The 21,699-nt window shown below is 31.2% G+C and overlaps 2 protein-coding genes and 1 long non-coding RNA gene across 3 annotated transcripts; 2 read left to right on the top strand and 1 right to left on the bottom strand.

The window, feature by feature from the left end:
• Positions 1 to 117: 117 nt before the first annotated feature.
• Positions 118 to 1,894, top strand: LOC120177543 (zinc finger CCCH domain-containing protein 39-like; the record flags this gene model as incomplete). The annotated part of the gene is given in 4 exon segments (XM_039183655.1): positions 118 to 523; positions 937 to 1,120; positions 1,122 to 1,194; positions 1,687 to 1,894. Coding segments are annotated over 4 exon segments (669 nt in total), but the record flags the coding sequence as incomplete, so codon positions are not given.
• Positions 1,895 to 2,767: 873 nt separating this feature from the next.
• LOC120177612 lies at positions 2,768 to 19,823 on the bottom strand. Its single transcript, XR_005521434.1, has 3 exons — positions 19,546 to 19,823; positions 8,176 to 8,183; positions 2,768 to 2,782 (listed from the first exon to the last, which is right to left on the bottom strand). It is a non-coding gene; the product is annotated as an uncharacterized LOC120177612 (long non-coding RNA).
• Positions 19,824 to 20,815: 992 nt separating this feature from the next.
• LOC120177650 (mediator of RNA polymerase II transcription subunit 17-like) lies at positions 20,816 to 21,338 on the top strand. Its single transcript, XM_039183723.1, has 2 exons — positions 20,816 to 20,925; positions 21,024 to 21,338. Exons 1-2 carry the CDS (start codon positions 20,855 to 20,857, stop codon positions 21,304 to 21,306), a joined length of 354 nt encoding a protein of 117 aa, XP_039039654.1. The 5' UTR covers positions 20,816 to 20,854; the 3' UTR covers positions 21,307 to 21,338.
• Positions 21,339 to 21,699: the final 361 nt, after the last annotated feature.

Genomic DNA, 21,699 nt, shown 5'->3' with positions numbered 1-21,699 from the left:
CCACTATCGCGGAAAATAACGGTGTGAAGCGGGATCACACCAATAGCGGCGGATTGCGGCCGCAATTTACGTGATAAACGCGACAGGACCGAAAACGTGATCACGAACGCTATTTAAAACCCTGGCCGTGATGAAGAACGCCCATCGGGAAATTGGGATGATGATCAGAAGATTATTCATAGGATGAAGCTTTGTAAGAAGTTTTATAATGGAGAGGAATGTCCATATGGGGACAGATGTAATTTTCTTCATGAAGATCTATTGAAGTTCAGCGATGATATGGGGAGGTTTAGGGAGAGTTCAGCTATTAGCATTGGAACAACATGTCCACCTGCAGGACATGGAACTGTGTCCGACCAATTTGGAGGTAATTGGCCGGTAAAAAGCAGCAGTTCGGATGCTTTTCAAGGAAATACAAAACCTGTTTATCCTGTGTATTGGAAAACGAAGTTATGTACAAAGTGGGAGATTACAGGTCACTGCCCCTTTGGTGAGAAATGCCACTTTGCTCATGGGCAAGCAGGTATATATCATGTTAATATTTTTGTTCAAGCTTTGATTGATCATATTATTTGTGCCATGCAACTTTCTTGATTTGAATTAAGACGGGATAATGTTAACATTAGCTGGTATTTTGTTACAGAAAGCGTATAAGCACATATTGTTTGTGTTAAATACTAAGTTACTGACCAAATTAAGTAATTTCTTATTTATGCTTTAAATTAAGAGAATTCACTTACTAGTTTTCCTTCTTGAATTTTGTTAATGATCTTTCTCTAATTTGATTTTAGAAGAGATTTCTATATTCGAAATGTTAATACTGTTGGCAGAATGTCATAGGTGTGAGCATGAACAAGACTTGGTTTCGTATGACTTTTGATGCTTTATATTTCTTTGTTTCTTATGGCTTTGCACAATGCCCATTTTTGTTATCAGAGTTGCAGGGCATGAACGGACGTGTTGATGGTGACTTTGGGAATTCGGGTTCTGGTTTGACAAGAAACAGTTCTGTTTCATCAAAAATTCACTCCCTCCCTGCTAACGATCCACCTCCAGTGACGTTGAGTTCCTCTTCTTTTGATGAAAATGGCCAGGCTAAAAAATGCTTGTTAAAGTGGAAAAGACGGGGAAATCATTAGGATATATGGGGATTGGCTTGAAGATATGCCATTGGTGCACAATTTGCCCAGTCAGGTGGAGGTCTGAGTTAAAATTCAAGTTGAGAACTCTCTTTGGAAGAGAAAATCATGTCTTTCTCAAATTTTATATGTTTTTTTGTCAACTATGGTGTTGTTATCCTTCCTTGGAGGGGCTGAAACAAAACCAAATAATTGTCTCAGATCATGAGTATAATCACAGCAAGAGTTTAATTGTTTGTTTTCTAATATCTAGAAATTTAGATTATCAATGAAAAAATATACTGAATTTTGGTCGAAACTTAGGTCATTCCAATTTTTCAATCATACGATTATTTGTTTCAAACACATATCATTTGATCTTGCAGAAGTCTAGGCTCCGCAATTAGAACCAGGGCAGTTAACATCTGGTAATGATCGTTTGATCATATTGATATGTTATTACCTTTTATTGTCTGATAATGTGAACGAACAAGTTGGTCTGCATTACTTGATAGCCAAGTATCCTTACAAGAGATCAAGTAGTTTTCTCATGCACCTTATTTTTCAGATTTAGCCCATTTTATAGTTGATCCGGCTAAGGCGTCCATCGGATCAATGCATTTATGCATTTCTTGAGAAGCGTATCTTCTCGAGGTAAAATATTGTTAAGTTCATCGGAGGCAAGGACAACAACATTCACAGCACTTATCAAAAGGACCTGGATTGTGATTCTCAAGAGGTTCCGAGCCCCATCGATATCTCATTTGTTCAATGAGTCGGTTGCCAGAACTACAATGTGTTCCATGGTTTCCTTGTCTCGAAAGACAACCTCAAACCCCTGCAAACATAAGTGTTCGGCACAAAACAATTGTAATTCAGGGTGAATGTAGGGAAAGTTTTTCCTGGTGATGTATAAACAGTATAGCTCCTCTGCTTCCTTAGACATAACACAGACATGTATAGAATGTGAGATACCTGATTCCCAAGTTTTTCCTGGTAAGAACCAGCAATTGTCTCTGGTGGCAAGCACCCCGATCCGCACCCCGTCGATATATTTTCATGCCATGCATTTGAGATGTGGCATGGCATAACTATGCATCGAGCAGCGGACTCTTCTAGGAACAGTCTTTTGTGCCAAAGATTCTGGATAATCGCTTTGTTTAGATCCCTTCCATCGAAAGAACAAGAGTGGACAAAACAGAAACCCCTCCAATGATGCCCACAGTATTGCCTGGCTAATCAGGGAATTGAGGTTGAGATTTCACTTGTTCTGAACATGAACTCGATATCTTTTTCGATCCACACAGATTTCCGCTCTCATCGGTTTGTACAAGAATTGCAGACATTTTTGTTAGAATTTAGAAACATAAAAATATAATAATTAATCAGGATCTAATTATGTCAAATCATCAAGAATAAAATACTATATTTGCGAAAACATGTCTGAATTAATTGATAGGTTGAAATCTTTGAGTCTCTTTGGTTATGAGCTTCCAAAAAGATAGATTTTCTCTTGTCGTAAAAACTCTCTTACGGGATAAGAATGATACAAGTTAACCTATTTCTTAGGGACCACTACCTCTTTATTTTTTAAGTATTTATAATTATGTCTCTCATCAAATTATAAATACAACTTATGATATCTAAATTTTGAATTCATTACACTTTAATACATATAACACATATAACATAATTGATCACTTAATTTTGTGTCATACTTTATGATAACATTGTACATTATACATATGTGCCCACAAATATGGATTTTAATCCAACAATCTCCCACTAGGGCAACATATGTTTCCTGACAAATGTACAAGAGCTCAAAATTTGCTATCACATATTAAGTACTCTTTAACAATCTCGTACATCAACTATATCCATATAGGATCAAAGCGGTCTTTCCCATATTTATTATGACTAGACCCATCAATGGTCACGTATACAAACAGTCAAATGACTTTGATCAATCATGGAGCTTAGCATGGAAATTACATGCAATGTGAATCGTACGTCTATTTCCAATTGGTCCTCTTTGAACATTAGTGAGATCAAATTTTTTCCAAAACCAGAGTGGACAAACCAAAATAAACTTTATTTATGTAGAAATTAACTTTGACATAAATATCATTAAACTGAAGTAACTAAAATTGTGTCTATAACAAACAAGCATTAATATTACAAACTCCCACTAAAACTGAATATCCTTAAATAATATTACACCCACATGAGTAGTATGCTCATGAAAGACCTTGGGTGACAGTTTTATAGTAAGCACACAATTATGAGTTTGTACCAACATGCTCTATAAACACATAATCACTCTGAATTTTCTTTAACAAACAAAAACATAATGTTTATGTGCATAGACTTAAGGTGTTTTTGTTATATATGGAATAAAGAGTTACAAATTAGTTGTCACAAAATAACTCAAGTGGTCTTTCTTATTAATCCATAATTAGCAGTTCATGTGACAAAATTTTGCATTCATATTCCAATAAGTCAGAGTCCATAAACTTGATGATCTCTTACTTACTAGACTTTCGATATTTGAGCATGTAACATTTTTGTTCTTAAATGTATTTTATGAATCAATTTGGCTGCTATCCAATGATCCATACCCAAATTGCTTAAATATATGCTTAATATCCTAAAATCATACGCTATGTCTAAATGTGTATAAACCAGAGTATACATTTAATTCTTTATTTATTTTGAATCATAAGGAACCTTTTAGATCTCCTTAGTTTCAAAATCATCCTTAGAGCTTTGATCAAGACTAAACTTGGTTCCTTTAGCAATAAGAGTAGTATTTGGCTTACTCCAACTAAACTTATAGTATATACAATTGTGAATCAAATTCATCTCAAAACCAAACTAAATAATCACTTGATGAAATTTTTTTATACAATTAACGGGAGTTATACTTAAACTCATAAATGGATATTTAAACTAATTATAATCACTTGATGAAATTTTTTTATACAATTAACGGGAGTTATACAATGTAATTAACGGGAGTTATACTTAAACTCATTAGTTTTGTATCATTAGATACAATTTTATAATTACATTGTATAAAATATTTCATCGTTACCATGGAGAAATATAATTTTGAAATTCAACTTATGTAACTCAAAATCAAATATAAGAAACAAGTATCATAATTATCCTGAAAAGGTCTTTTAATGAACCAAAGAGAAAGTCTACAAAATTAATGCCCCTTTCTGAGCATATCCTTTGTATACAAGACATGTCTTATACTTGTCAACATCACCATTTGCATCCATCTTTGGTTATCAATATCCATTCATTAACAATTATCTTTGCACCTTCAGACAATGAGATAAGTCATCAAACTTTAATATCTTGTATAGAACTTATACTCTTATTACATGGCATTAATCCACTTCTGAGAGTCATAACTTTTATGACATGACGAAAGATGGTTAGATCATCTTTCATCATCATATTCTCATCCTTATTTCTTGTAGAAACATAATGATATTTCTCTCATCTCTTGGATCTTCCTAATGACACTTGTTCTTTGAGGTTTTTGAGTTTGTTCTTTTGTAACAATTTCTAATATAAAATGGAGAGTTGTTTCTATAACACCCATAGCCAATATATATCTCATAATACGAGCTACAGATATCACATCAACTCAACTGACTTTTGATGAACTTAAATGCTTAAAAAATTTTGTGTCATTTAAATATTTCCCTTTACTTTAAAAACTTTTTCCTTGATCATATAAATTTATAAAATATCGTTTGATCATTGAAAACTAATTTGATTTCAGTCAATAATTAGGCAGTTTAGTGTTGTTCATACCCAAGTACAACTGCCTAATTCCGCTTGATTTTAAACCTTTAAAAAATAACATTTACACTATTCACTCATAAATACGATTAATATTAAAATTAGACAAAATTAAATAAAATAATTCTAATTATTATTACAAATCATTTTAAAATAAATATGATAAAGCAACCAACCATATATAATGTACATGTCACTAATAAGTTAAAGTTAGGATATCTTACTGATACTGTCGGTAAGGCAAGCTCCTCACTTCACGACCTCTACTTTTTTCGAACTTAAACATAAAAATCATCATGCGTTAAGTAAAACTTAGTGAGGCAGAAATATAACTAAAACGTAAAACCATAAAATATAAGAAATAAAGTGTAATTTAAAAAAAATTAAACTTCAAACCTGGCTAGTCAAGTCGTTATTCCTTCTGAAAACATGAAAAATCATCGTCTCATGATTTTATTAAAAATCATGTAAGTCAACATCTAATATCATAAATAATTTTTTTTCTTTTCATTCAAACATGTTTCAAAATTTTCTTTTCAATTCTATGTACATTTCTTTCATACACTGTCATAACTTTCATATTTACTGTTATAGCTCAATATATATGTAAGAGAATTTAAGGTACGTGAGTTTAACCATCCCAAATCATAACTGAAATTGAGATATGATGCACTTCAAAGCAATCATAACCTGAATGAGCACAAACGGTGTTGAACATTGATACACGAATGTACCAAAGTTGAACTGATAACTGAAAATTGATACACGAATGTACCAAAGCTGAACTGATAACTGAACATTGATACACGAATGTACCAAAGTTGAACTGATAACTGAACATTGATACACGAATGTACCAAAGCTAAACTGATAAGTACTCATTTAATGGCATACTAAATGTACCTACGACTCTCCATGCAACATACAATGGACTTATATTTATCATCATAGAATCATTTATTAATTTGTATATGATAACTGTAAAATATCTGATATTTGTAATTATTTGATAACTGAAAATCATCTGATAACTGAAAATCATTTGATAACTAAATATATTTAGAATTCATCATCATAAATATCATACTTAGGCAGTTCATACCCAAAATAATTCATAAAACTTGATGAAAAATTTTATAGAAATATTCCATACTAAAAATTTATAAATCATACTGTAAAATAAAATGAGGTTGACTTATCGTAAGTCGTGCTCGACTATAATAATCAAACAAACAAATTGCATTCACTTTAACAATTGATTATTATTATTATTATTAAATCAAAATATAAGCTTCACTAAGCTTTAGATTTAAATTCTTTACCTTCCACTACTTTCAATATACAATTTATCAAAATTTTATATTCTGACAGTTTGCACTACCTTCAAACAAATATTATTCTCTATTAATTAATATACTGAAAAATTATTTTGTTTGCACTATTAAAAACTAGACTCGAATACGAATCTAACTATATAAGGAACTCCGTCTATTTCTACTTTTACATTTATAGCGAATTTTCAAAGTTGATTGATAGAAGCTATTTCGCCAGAATCTGCTGCCCTGTTTTCTGACCTATCACCAATTAAAAATTCATTTCTTTTTGTGTATACATTGAAATCAGTCACCGTCTGTTTTAAATAAAACTAGACTGATATAGGAATCTAACGATATAGAGATTATTCTCTAATAAATTATGTATAATTTATGGTGAATTTATAAATTCACTGTTCGAATTCTAATTTCTAGACAACTTTCCTTAATTTTCTTCCTTAGCTTAATTTCATAATTTTGTAAGCTTAATAAATGAACATTTAGGCTAGAATCACAACTATCATAACATTAGAAGTCACCTCTTACCATTGTAACTCTATCACTGGCTCATCGCAGCCAATGTTTGTACGATAACACAAACACTAATTAAATACACTCACATTTTCCTCGTTATTGAACATTCTCCACGATAGTCTTCTCAATCCCATAATTTTTTCCTTCCCTACAAGCTACTTAAATCACTAGATTTACCTTGATTTGATGATATTATATAATAACATAAAATATTCAAACTATATGTTAGCATCGAACTAAAATAATCTAGACATAAATATAAAATTTGATAGAAATAAATTTGATACTTAAATCGATATAAAACTAAATTGTACTTCCATCGTAACTGTCAACCCTTCAACTTTTTCCAATTACACAATCAAACCACTAATTATGAATTCTTTCTAGAATTCACTTTAAGTTTTCTATTAACTTCATAATGATCCTTCGCCATTATGACTATTTCACATTAATAACATAAAATATCCAGCACCTCAATAAAATATTTCAAATCAATACTTAAACATTCAAAAGCTTACAAATCCATCCTAAACTTTCTTAAACTTTGTCAATTCAACTTTCAAAATCTATAAACTTGTAATTTGGTTCAAACTTAATAATTAAACAAAAATTTCAGAAAGATTCTAGAATTGTCCTAATTTACCCAAATGGTACTTCTACATTTACTAACTTGCAAACCAGTCCCCATTTTCTTAGAACCTTTCGAATTCCAACCCAAACTTTTATCAAACTTGAAATTTAGTTCCAACCAACTTTCTAACTTAGAATTACAGTATTTTAATGTTGAAAATTACATTGAACACCCCAAGCTTCACATTCTTGCAATAATATCCCACAATTTTCAAAACTTGTATATTAGCCCTTTTTACTAGCTCAAGCTTCCAAATTGATTCAAATCAACTTCCAAATCACTTTTATCATCATTCTAAGCCTTTATGAAATTTTTGAGAATTTTTCCAAATATTTTCCCCTTTGGCCGAATAGTTTTATTCTTTTCAAAATAATCTCTATCTAAACTTGATTCAAGCTCAATTTCACCATTCACACAACATTTACAACCAATTCAACTCCTTTCCATATCAAATATAAATCAAACATACATTTTCCTAAACATAACCCTATGGTCAAACCATAAATATAATCTTACACTTAATGTTTAACAACTTTCATGCTTGATTTCAACTTCACAACACTTCTAACATCAATAATCAACCTTAAATCATAAGAATCACACTTCCCCTTCATCCACATCTCACCAACTTAAATAAAAAACATGAAGATTTTTATGCCAAATGAAAGAGAATTTCATGTAGGTTATTTTATCCTTAATAACCTAACTTTAAATCTTAATGAAAATTGACCAAAAATTAAACAAAACAAAACAAAACAAACTCACCTTTGGCAATGGAGGTTCAGCAACTTGCTGGAAGAAAGAAGATGGTTTCTTGAAAATTCTAAGCAATTATCTCCTAACTTTGACTTTTAAAAGCTAATTAAATAGAATTTTTAATTCAATTTAATCCAAAAGTCTAAATTGCCCTTAATGAATCCCTATTTTTACCTCCATGCCACTCCTTTAATTATATTTTAATATTCATAAATGGATGTAAAAAAGTCATCTCTCAATTTCCCTTTTTGACAATCAAAATTTCATTTTAGTCACTAAAATTCCACTGTTCGATCAAATCTGAAAAATTACATTTTTAGGAGCCAAATTTCTCTGATATAAAATATGAAAATAATATTTTCAACCATTTTATAACATCCTTCAAATTTTCGTAAAATTCTGGTTTAATCCGATTATCTGATTATCCCTATTTTTACCTCCATGCCACTCCTTTAATTATATTTTAATATTCATAAATGGATGTAAAAAAGTCATCTCTCAATTTCCCTTTTTGACAATCAAATTTTCCAAAATTTCATTTTAGTCACTAAAATCCCACTGTTCGATCAAATCTAAAAAATTACATTTTAGGAGCCAAATTTCTCTGATATAAAATATGAAAATAATATTTTCAACCATTTTATAACATCCTTCAAATTTTCGTAAAATTCCGGTTTAATCCGATTATCTGATTTCAATACCGAACTTTATCGCTTTATAGTTTTTAACACAAATCTCATACTGAAAATCTGATTCCCACAAAAATTCTCGTTTTAGGCCAAACTTTTCATTTATTAGCTAAAATCTATAACTTTTTAAAATTACATTTTTTTGTCCCTAAACTTTTACAAAGTTTATATTTTAGCCCTCAAACTTTCAAAACTTATATTTTAGTCACTTGTCAAAATTTAGGGTATTACAGTTTCAAAATAATCTTGTTGACATTTCTAGATTCACTTCTTGATCAATGACATGTATGAACACATGAATATCATCAAAAGTGATAATAGGAATTGAGTAATAATCCAATTCCTCCTCAAAATCAATTCATCAAACCTTATTTCTCTCTCCAAACTCAACACCGTAAAAGATAGTATTATAGATCTCCTTAAAAAATATTCCTAATCATGAGATCATAAAACTTATAACCCATGGATCGCTCAGAATAACCAAAGTAGTTGCTTACTATTTTAGAATTTAATTTCTTCTCATATGTTCTAACTTATTACAAAAGAGAACAACCATTTGTAACATATTGTTATCTCTTTTAAGTTAGACCCTTAACAACTATATTATGATTTTATTTTTTCCCTTATCTTTATATGCATTTTTCAAATGAGTACTTTCAAACATATTATGCTTCAAGCTTTCTTCCTCCTACACACAATGAAAAATGAGCTCATTTAGAGTTCATTATTCCCTTTGAGTTGATTAAACTCTATAGGAAGCAATACTGGAATTATAAGAATGAGTATTTCTTTAGAAAAATAACTCGATATTAAGTGTTTTAAGTCTTGAAGCAATATGAAACATATCCATGATGTACCTCCTCACATTTCCTGACCCTTATACTTTATAGACATCAAAAAAGTCAAAAGTGATGTCATTTAAACCTTATTGTTTTTAATTTTGAAAAAACCATTAATCTTTTTAGATTATGTACCCATAAAGGCTTCTAAAATATTGTGCTTCATGACCACTAGACTTATGAAATTTAAACAAATTTCACCTCTCAAAATCCCTTATACCAATTAAGAATGTTATCCCCCATCAAAGGTGAAAATTGTTCTTTACTTAGCACAAAATATATATTCATACAACCAAAACCTTATGTAAGTGCATTTTTCCAGTCATTAATATTCAATTTCCTAAGTACATTTTTTCATAGAGCATATATTGTAGTAACAAATAAATAAATCATTTAAATATAGAATAAAATATAAATAAAATTGAAGTTCACATCTTAAGTAAACAAATAAATTCAAAATTATGGCTAATTCTCATCACAAGATACCAAACACTACATCAATATCAAGTCTTTGGACAATAATATTAACAGTAAACGGTACTCTTGTTGTGGTAATCAAACATTGACAATAAGTTATGTCGAACAAAAGACTAATCTTTGGTCTAATGTAATGCTCACATAAAATAAAGGCATAATGCAATAAAATAACCTTAACGTTTGACAGTGGTGTCAAATTTGCCCGTATTGTTTTTTTTGGAATATTTGACCCCTTAACGTTTCATTTTGATTCAAAAGTCACCCCGTTGAATGGAAACCGTTAGTCAACTGACGGTCAATGCCTCCAGCTGACTAAGCAAACACATGTGGACACAAATGATAATGTAGTGTGTCCACGTCACTAATGTATATTGACGTGGAATTGACATGTCAGATTTTTTTATTAAAAAATTAATATTTTTTTTAGAATTTTGTACCAATGAGAGAGCAATATGTGTCACTCTCCTATTGGTCCATGACTTTACCTTTCAATATCCATCTACCTTCACCTTTCAATCCATCTACCTAGTCCCTGGTTTCCTCTTTAGTCCTAACTCTCTTGCTCCTCTCCTTCGTTTCCCTCACTTCTGAAACCCCCAATTTCCTCTCTAGCTCCATCTCTCTCTCTGCTCACTTTCAACTTTTATGATGGGTTAAATAAGGTTTTGTGTTATTTTTATTTTTATGGAATCATCTTTCATTTATCATCTGAACCGCACTGCTCGTATGTTCTTCCCAGTTTAGCCTATGGAATAAACTTTTCGCTTAGAGAATCAACGATTTTTACCACGAGATTCTTTGGTTTTGGGCTGCTTAGCGTTGTGACTGAGAACTGATTTCTTCTAACTGTAGGAAAGGGGAACGACTTTGTTGTTCGGAAATTCTGGGTAATTAGATTCTTGTCGATCATAAAAAGGGATAGTGATACTTTTTTCGGATTATGTATTTGAAGAAATAGGCCTAAAACAAGAGCTTCATATTCGCTTCTGATGATGGAGAAAAGCAAATAATTCATTTTTTGCCAAGCAGCATACTCTTTGTTGGTAATAGTTGGTAATTCATTGAGATTCAGGTTTTGATCATGGAAAAACAGCAGAGTTGGCGTAACAACATAAAAACCACCACCTGCTCAAGGAATGCTGGGCGTGTTTTATTTTGTTTACTTTCCAACCCATCTAGGAAAGGACAACGAGAATCCGAGGAGAAGGTCATGGGGTTGCAAATAAAGTTGCTGGAATTGACGGAGGAGGTGGAGAAGAAGACCGCTGAGTTCATCAATGACTAGTCAAGGGAGATTGTAGGGACTACTGGGAGTAGAGGGAAAGGGCTGAGTGTGTCGTCGCTTGTGGCAGCAGGAACGACCGGTGCCATTGTTGTTACGGCTGCTGCGGTGTATGTTTACTGTAGGAAGCGGTCGTAAATCGACGATTACCGGTGCTTGATGATGAAACGAGGTTAAGATATTTACTATTATATGAATTTTTGATAGGCAGTCTGTTTTTTAGGTTTTTTGCTCATGAGTCTCACTTTTATATGTATTACTATAATTTGGAAAAACAGATGGCACATTTCCCTTTAGTTTTTTTGAAGGAATTTCTGCAGTTTGGCTTCATGTATTCAAATTGCTATTATATTTTACTTTTATTGTTGTTTGGGTGACTTTTAGGAGTTGAAAAGAGTGAGGGTTTTGACAAGGAGAATGAGAAGTGAATCATGGGGTTGAGTTTAATTTGATTAGTAATTTTCTTCCTTTTTCAGTGTTTTGTCGATAAAGAATGAAGATTGAAGAAGAAGAAAAGAAGAAAAGAAGAAAAGAAGAAGAAGAAGAATAAGTGAGCTTTGAGTTCAATTTTATATTTAAGTCAATGAATGATGACATGTCATCTTTGTACTGATTGAAAATTATTAAAAAATATTATAATTATTTAAAAAAAATTAATTTTTGTTGATGTGGCATTTGCCATGTCATTACCTTTGCATATGTGGCATTGCCATGTCAGCGTGCGATGTTATGTAAGCTTGCCACATCATCTCCATGCGTTGATCGTTAGTTAACTAACGATTTTTATCCAACGAGGGTGTTTTTTGCCCTAAAATGAAACGTTAATGGGTCAAATGTTCCAAAAAAACAATATGGGCAAATTTGACACAACTGTCAAACGTTAAGGTTATTTTGTTGCATTATGCCTAAAATAAATACCTTATAATTGTCACATGTTATTATCACATGTGTCGCTTGAAATCCGGCCAAATATTAACTTTCATTTGGGTCAATTAATAAACGCATAAATCACAAGAAACACATAATCATCTTGGTATTTCAAATAAATCAGTCTACACAAAAAAATCACTTTGAAGACATTTTATTTCAACAAATCTACTAAAATATCATACTTAGCCAAAATATGAATTAATTTGTTTCAAAAAATGTATATATATATTCATAACCAACAATCAAAACTAAAAAACCGAATTGAATATATACATATGCATTAAAAATATAAATAAAACTATATAAATATTGTCAACTAATCAATTTCTCTTAATTTATTTTTCAATAAAATTTAAAGATAACTAAAATAATAATAAATTTGAATACACTTAAACCTTATTTCAAGATATCGAATACTTCATTAATATTTCACCTTTAGATCTGGCAATTAAACCCTCTTAAAAAGTTTGATATTTTGGGAGGAACTTCACATCTACAAGCATTCTGGCAACGTTCAAGATCTTCCAGACTTAAGCTTACCTCAGTACTCTAAATTATATCAAGTTGATTAGTTTAGAAATACTTATGCTAATGATTTGTTGAGTCATTTGAATTTTTATCATTCCTATGTTTGTCATGACATTGAATATATTTCTATATATTTATTCCAAGTTTATCTTTTCGAAATTCAATTTATTTCTGAAATTCAATTTATTTCTGAAATTCAATTTATTTCCAAAATTCAATTTATTCTTGCAAATGGATTAACATAATTTTGAAATAAGCAAAAGATTTATGGCTATTACTTTATGATAACACTTTTAAGTGCATGGAATACAAAGTAATTCTTATCAACATTTGCAATCATTGTTGAAAAGCAAACAAGTTATTACCATCATAGAGTCATTTGGAAGCAAGTAAAACAGAAAAGCAGAAAAGACATTCTGGGCAGAAGCCACAGGAAAAGATGAATGTTTTGTCAAATGTTTTACGAACCATTAATTATGGTGCTGAACCAATGTTGTGATCATATGGTGTTTCCATTTATTGATCCGAAGTGAAGTTTGTCTTCTTCAAACACCAAGCTTTGAAGTGAGATATGATTTTTTTCCACAAAAAGAAGCTGAAATTTTAACAACAAGAAACTAGGAGCCAACTAAGATTGAACGACAGGTTATTGTTAAGCATCTAGACATGATATGGTCTGAATGGCTTTGTTCGAAATTTGATTAGATTTGGAGACATGAAAGGACTTAGGATAAATCCTCCTTATGATGTGTTTCAAGAGTCAAATCAGAACATATACTGCTCTATTAATTTATCTCTATTAAGTTTGGCATATCTACATCTACATTCTTCAAAGATAGATTCTCTCTTTAAAGATGATAGATCCTCTTTTCAAAGAAGAAAGATTTATTGGATTTCTACGCAAGTTAAGAAAAAGAAAGCCAGTTTTATCAAAGACCAAATGGGGCATCAAATTCATAGTTCTAATTACAACGATAGTTTCAGCTTATGATTTCGACCAAGTGAAGGAAGACCTATTTGGCCACTGTGAAATCAAATAAAGAAGAACTTAACATTCATGCATCATATTTAGACATTTTCAAAATAGGGGCATTTTTCATTCATTTTATCCATGTTGAATATTTAACAGGAATTTCAAAGATTTTAGCAAAGATTCGTATCCATCATTCAATGGATTAACATTTCCAGGTAGAGTTCATAATGAGAAGAACTCATCTGAAGAAGGAAGAAGAGGTTCATAATGAGAAGAACTTGTTCAACCTTTTGCTCAAATTCATCACTTGATGGATCAGCATTGTCAGGTAGAGTTCATAATGAGAAGAACTCATCTGAAGAAGGAAGAAGAAATTCATAATGAGAAGAATTTGTTCAACATTTTTCTTAAATTCATCATTCGATGGATCAACTTTTCCAGAGGAAGTTCATAATGAGAAGAACTCATATGAAGAGGAAGAAAAAGTTCACAATGAGAAAAACTTGTTCAACCTTTTGCTCGACTCTATCACAAAAGGAGATAGATCAGCACCAACATTTCCAGATAAAGTTCATAATGAGAAGAACTTATCTGAAGAGGAAAAAGAAGTTCATAATGAGAAGAACTTGTTCGACCTTAGCTTGATTCATCACCTATGGAGTTGAATGAAAGAAGAACCTCTCTTGAGGGTCAACATTTTCAGAGGAAGTTCATAATGAGAAGAACTTGTTCAACCTTGCCTTAAATTTATCACATATGAAGCCAAATTAATAACCCCTCTTTTGAAAACCGGCATTTCCAGAAGTAGTTCATAATGAGAAGAACTCATTCGAAAAAGAAGAAGAAGTTCATAATGAGAAGAATTTGTTCAACTTTTTGCTAGGTTACATCACAGAAGGAGATAAATTGTCATCCACAGTGGAAAAGTTCATAATGAGAAGAACTAATCCCGAAGAAGAACTTGTTCAACATTTCCAAGTGAATTCAAATGAAAAAAAAAACTTATTGTCTTTTTATCTTTGCTCTATTCTCATTAACACAAGAATGAGCAAAGAGGGGCAGCTGAAGACACTAGTTTTTTTCCATTTGATTATTATTTATAGTATTTATTATTATTATTATTATTATTATTATTATTATTATTATTATTATTTACATCACAGGCCCAAAACCAAACTGGCCCAGTTACAAAATATAACCAGACCCGAAGACCCGTTTTACAAATCCCGGAGGCCCAGACCCAAAACCCGAAAGCCCAGATCCAGAACCGACCCAACACCCATCTAGGGTTTTTTACATCATCTCAGCCACCAACAATCTCAGTCGTTGGATCTAAAGAGATCCAACAGTCCAAAGAAGATCCAGCAGAAACCCTAGGGTTGGTGAACCCTAGGGTCTATTCCGGCGCTGCCTTCAACCACTCCAACTACTCCGCCACTTTTACGCCAACTGCTCCGCCGTCATATTCCCCAGTTGTCTTCTGACACGCCACCAAATCCTCTAGAAGACTCAAGGAGAGCCGCATACATCACAATCCGGTGACTCGCCGAGGACCCTCCTGTGATAGATCCACCGAGGAGAACCTCAACCCTATAAAAGGACTTGATTTACCTGCAAAGAAGAGAGGAACACGAGGAGAAAGAGAGTGCAACCAACAAAAACGAGAGGAAAAAAAGGAAACAAGAAAAAAAAACCACAACAGCCAAATATTAAACCAAAAGAAAAAGGAAAAAGAAAGAGACTTACCACATCATCAGAGTTCTTCAAAGTTCACCGGAAACCGAAACGTCGTATGGTAAAAAATTATAGATCTACTTAAATCAAGAGCTTTTTAGGGGAAATAAAGGTTAGATTTGACATTAGGGGTTTTAGATCTTTAATTTGGGTAATTAAGGAAAATTTGGCCACCGTGTGCGGTGGCCGGTGGTGGATGGAATCGCCGGCGAGTGGTGGCTGTCGGTGGACGATTTCCATCCGACGAGGGAAACTTAGAGAGAAGTCATAGCTTCTCTCTCTACTGAAAGAGGAAAATAAGAAGAAATGGGGCCGGTTACAAGGTATTTATACCCTCACCAAAACGACACTGTTTTGGTGAGGGGTGTTTGTGTAAATTCGTAACGGGCAAACTATCTCCGCAGTTCTCCTAAGTTCTGTAATCTTATATTTTAGTCATTAAAATCAATTTCTGTTATTTTAATTTAGTATTAAATTTTATTTTATTACTTTTTAATCCTTACTAACATGTTCATCTATTTTAAGATAAATACCATATTTAGTCCTTTAATTTTAATAATTTTTATTTTAATCATGTATAATTATTTATAGTTAAATTACATTAATAATACTTATATTTAATAATAATTCAAATTAGGACTATTAATTTAAATATTTTATATTTTATATTTTAATCTTATAATTTTAATTATTTTTATTATTACCCTTTAGTTTTAATATTTTTAATTTAATATTTTTTATCCCCTATAAGTTTAATTATTTTTATTTTTTTATCTCTTATAATTGATTATGATTAATACCTATATTAAATGATTTGTTATGGATGTTAGGTGATAATAATTATATTATATAAATATATAATTTTAAAATCAACATGTGAATAGTATGTTATTAAAGCTATTCAACAATTATTGACTTTTAAGTCTCACGCACATGTAGTGCTTCAAAAATAGACTTTGTAAAAAAATAATAAACTGTGTAGTAATGTCTGTTTTATTATAGGAGTAATAGAGCAGTAGGATTTTGTAATATTATATGCGATTTTTCATTTTAGGCCTATTTTTCCATTATTTTAATATATATATGATTTTATAATATAAAGTCAACGTGGGAGCAGACTTCAATTCAAATTTTTTTTATTATTATTATTTTTAAATATTAGTCCTTAATTTTTTTTTTTACAGTTGGACAAAAGTTACTATTTAACTGAAAATCAATGCTTTTTGCTAATTAATTTAATCGATTATATATTTAATTAATTAATAATATTTATTTATTTTTAAATATTAAGAAAGGAGCTATCTTAAAACAACTAGAAGTTCTTTTCTGATATTTCTAAGTAAATAAATATTTTATTTATAAAAACTTAAATATATATATATATATATATTAAATATATATATTAATATATTTTCTTAAAATTATATTAATAAATTTGAAATAACAGGATTATGAATTAAATATATTTTTAAATTCTTAAATTTCTAATAATAGAGACAATTTATAATTAATGAATATCAATTTTAGGCGTTATAGGGTGTTAATCCTTCTCTAAACGTAACCGACCACGAATCCCTTCTTTATTAATTTTTTTTTGTTATAGGCAGATCAGTTTATCTTTTAAATTATGTTTTCTTAAAAACTATTTTAAAAAATTATTTTTAGGTATTTGATCTATCTAACTCAAAAAGATCAATGGCGACTCCAAAATATTTTAAAAAAAATAAAAATCATTTATTTATTCATTTTATTTTTTCCGTCAAGTAAAATTTCGTGCCCGGACGAAAACCGGTTACGACAATATGAATTTTAATCCAATAATTTTCACTGCAAAACTTGAGTTTGGTTTTGTTCTACACCGAGCTCTGTCTCTACACATATTACCTACTACTTGTGGGCAGTTTATAGTAAACATCCCAAATTACCAAAAGATTTCAGAACCTAAAACAGTTAAAAAAAACCCGTGAGAGCGCTGCATTTCAGCTTCAAGTGTGCACCTGTGGAGTAAATTTGCAGATCCCAAGCTCCCTATAACAGCAACCGACATGTTTCAAGGATACCATATCAAAAAAACCAGATTCTTCTCGCATGTTTTGTAAAAGAGGGTTTAGGATTTTTATACCATTGTCCACCGTTGAAACCATAGATACAAAGACAACAATTTGTTTATGCTTGTCCTCCATTCTGTTATTCACCCTTTTTCCATGTTGACTGTGATGGTTGTGAGGGAAAGTTGTCCAGTGTTGTGCAGAAAGCACAGGTGTGCAGAGTTTGGGTTCATATTCCTTTGAATGAATGAACAAAGATGCAGCAGTTTCTGCAAGTGGTTTGAAAAAGCGTTGCTTTCTTAGACAACATGAAACAGGCTCGTCCCAAATGACACGAAGATACTTCACTATTTTAAAAATAAAACCCTTAAAACATTTTATAATTAAAATTAATTTGTTAAATTTAAAATTACGAAGAATTTTTAATAGTTCTTTTATCTATATTTATCATAAAAAATAATTAAAGATATTATAATAATATTCATTTATTACTTTCTCTGTTATTTTTCGAGAATCAGTGGAAAAAACTTATTTTCCATTCCAATGTAAATATCATTATAGCACAAATATTATATATGAACGGATCTAAATAACATTCATGCGAGGAATCCTTAAATTTTGAAACTGTGTTATATATTTGTTATTGGACGTGTCTGAAATATGAGGGTTCAATAGAATCATGCCACGTGGACACTAGGCTCCAATTGCCATCCTCAAACCATCTCTGCTGCACCATAAATCACCCTCTCTCTACTAGGTTATATTCTCTCTAATCTATAAATCACACTCTCTCTACTAGGTTATATTCTCTCTAATCTATATTGTTAGGCCACCGCAGGCCAAAAGTCTAGGAGTTAGGCGACCGTGAGACTCATATGGACGTGTATGGGATTCAACCCGACTTAATTTTATACCGTTGATTTTTTTTTTTAAAAAAATAAACTCGGATCGGGTCTAGATTTATAATAAAAATTTCACAATTCAACTTATCTCTTATATATTTAAATATAATTATAATAATACACATCTATTTACAACTTTTTAAATAAATTTTACTTTATAAGATAAAATAAAAAATTATATATATATATATATATATATAGTATGAAATCTCTCTAAACCCAAATTGACCGGTAAAGAAATATAATACTAAATTCAGATTCAAATAACTGAAAACCCATCTAATGCAACCCATGTACAAACCTAAACCCAACACAATAGTAAAAAACAACTGGCTATAAATAAACCCCCAATTCATAGCTTTCAGCTTTAACGTTGCAAATTCAGTGACAAATTAACGATGTAAATTCAGGAAATTACTTTAGGGGCTAGAATCAAATTATAAATTTCTTAAATATCAAAAAAGAGTTCATCACTACTTTAATTTATAATTATACAAGTTTTAGATAAAATGATTAATTGGCCCCTTTAACTCTACTAGTTTGTCAGTTTAGTCCTAGTTATTAAAATGTTGACATTAGTTATTTAAATATATATAGGAAGAGAAGTTCATGTCAACGCTCCAATAGGAGTAAATGAAGTAATTTTTATTTTTATTTCCGAATGAAGTAACAGAAAAAAGATGACATTAGTTTAAAAACATGAGTAATTAGCATTCTTGTTTAAGATTATTTATATAAGCCGGCCACCTTCAATATTCCAAATTTTAGAGCAAACACCACAACAACAATATTTGATTCGGTGCTTTAAAAGTTTGCAAAAATGGAGGGCCAAAAATCCCCATTCTTACACATATTTAGTCGCCATTTTATGCATTTTCTTATATTCCTTTGTCGTCTTCCCCACTTATAAATACATTGAAAAAGTGGCATCTGACCATCAAACCCCACTTCCTCTAGGACTAGGAGCACCAGGAATCGCAGTTCAAGTGATGGAGCAGAGTGGTTTGCAACGGTCCACCACGTCGTTCAGGCGACAAGGGTCCTCGGGGTTGATATGGGACGACAAGTTTTTATCAGGAGACCTGAACCAAATGAAACTCAACAATGAACGTAGCCGATCCAACGGAGGCGACGGGAACATGTACCGGCCGATGATGAAGGCGCCGCCGCCTAGCTTCGATCCTCCTTCACCTAGGGTCTCAGGTTGTGGATTTTGTGGGGGTTTTTGGTAAACCGGAAGGAGCAAAGAAGAGAAGATCAAACAAATGTAAGTATTGAGCATGTACAACATATAGCTTGTGTGCTATGGGGTATATGGAGATTCCATTTATGTGTGTGTTTACTTTATTTATTTTGGTGTTAAATTTCCACATAGTGCATTGAAAATGTGTGTCTGAGAGGGCACAAGCCTCAAACTATGTGTTTCTTGTGATCTCATTAGATGTAGAGATTGATTTCTTTTATTTTTCCAAGAGTTCTCCATTATTTCCTTTGTAATGTAATTTGGGTATTAAAGGATAAAAAAGAAAAATATATAATATTATTCGATATTTTTTTAAATATGATAAATGAAATCCATGATCACTTAACTAAGAAAGATTCTAATATAATCATCGATCTTTTACTTTTATCAATAAGATCATTTAATTATTTAAATGACATTAGTCAAACCACCTCTGTGACCATTTGTTAACAGCGAGTAACCGATTTATTATAAATAGATAACATTAGTGATCAAGCTTGGTAATTTTTTTAATTTTAGTGGGAAAATGAAAACTTACTCAAACATTAGCGACCATTTATATAATTTACTCACAGAACTTTAATCGCATAAATCAAAGGGTAAACTACACATTTAGTATATAAGTTATTATTTTTGCTCTATTTTGGTACTCAAACTTTATTTTTTTAAAACATACCTAACATTTAGTTTAGGTTTCAATTTGATACTCGTCAATTTAAAAATTAACAAAACTGCTGATGTGAAATTTTTTATTTTTCAATGATGACTTGAGATTACCTTATGGTGACACGCCAACGTTAAGTTTTTAATTTCGGGTACCAAAATAAAACCTAACTTAAATTTCAGATATGATTTTAAAAAAATAAAATTTAGGTATCAAAACAGAACAAAAATAATAGTTTATATACTAAACGTATAATTTAACCTAAAACAAATAATCAATTATTTTTTAATTAGGCCAAATCTCAAACCAGAGCAATTGGGCCGGGGGTTGTTTCAAAAATTTTCCCTCAGATTTTCCCGGGAAAATTAAATATGGACGGAAATCTAGAGATCTCCTTCGCTAAACTTCCCGTTAATCGCCTCGACGCCATCGAAGACCCTCCGTAAGCTTCTCTCTCTGATCAAGTTCTTCTTTGTTTCCTTACTGATACGTGCTGATGTCTTTTTTTTTTTTTTGCTATTGAATTACTTAACTATATAGAGATTCGAGCTACGATGAGAAGCGGGCGTCGCTTATACGGAGAATAGACTTATCGTGGGCAGTGAAGGACGACGAAGAAAGGGGGAGGAAGAAGAAGAAGAAGAACTCCAAAGTTGCCTCCTACACGTGGCAGTGGCAGAGCATGGTTGAGAATTTCCAGGAGCTCTGCGTCATCATCGACCTTATCAACGCTGTAAGTTCCCCAGCTTTTGATTGTATACTTTGGCTTCTTTTCATTGCTGCGTTTGCAACTGAACTTCTTTCTTTTAGTTCTCCAAAGTAAAATTGCATCTGATTAAAAATTCTAGTAAATATGAAAAATGAACATCTGTTACATACAGAGTAAAACCATGTATATCGTGTACGAATGTTTGAATTTCAGAATCACCAACACTCTATGCAGAAGTGTTGGATACATGTCCGAATCACCAAAAAAAGAAAAAATGGATTAAGACACAGCTAGGAACATGATAAAAGGGTTTTTCTCCACCTTTTTTTTTCCAGAACTAAATGGAAAATGAATAAAAAACACGTCTGAAGGAAGTGAACTGCTTGAAATCCATAAAGAAAAATAAAACAGAATGGAGTAGAAAGCAAGGTATCAACTTGAATAGCTTACAAGGACAGAACAAAAGAGAAAGAAGATAGAGGTAAACCAAATGATACAAATATGAAA

Source organism: Hibiscus syriacus, unplaced genomic scaffold, assembly GCF_006381635.1.
Source record: "Hibiscus syriacus cultivar Baekdansim isolate YM2019G1 unplaced genomic scaffold, ASM638163v2 tig00112293_pilon, whole genome shotgun sequence".
NCBI classification, from domain to species: Eukaryota; Viridiplantae; Streptophyta; class Magnoliopsida; order Malvales; family Malvaceae; genus Hibiscus; species Hibiscus syriacus.
This window is presented reverse-complemented; position numbering and strand designations above follow the sequence as displayed.

Excerpts from the sequence above, each read along its gene's own strand:
- LOC120177650 (XM_039183723.1), top strand. The coding sequence starts at position 20,855 with ATGGACGGAAATCTAGAGATCTCCTTCGCTAAACTTCCCGTTAATCGC. Across the intron at positions 20,926-21,023 it reads GACGCCATCGAAGACCCTCC|AGATTCGAGCTACGATGAGA; the intron begins GTAAGCTTCTCT and ends TTAACTATATAG.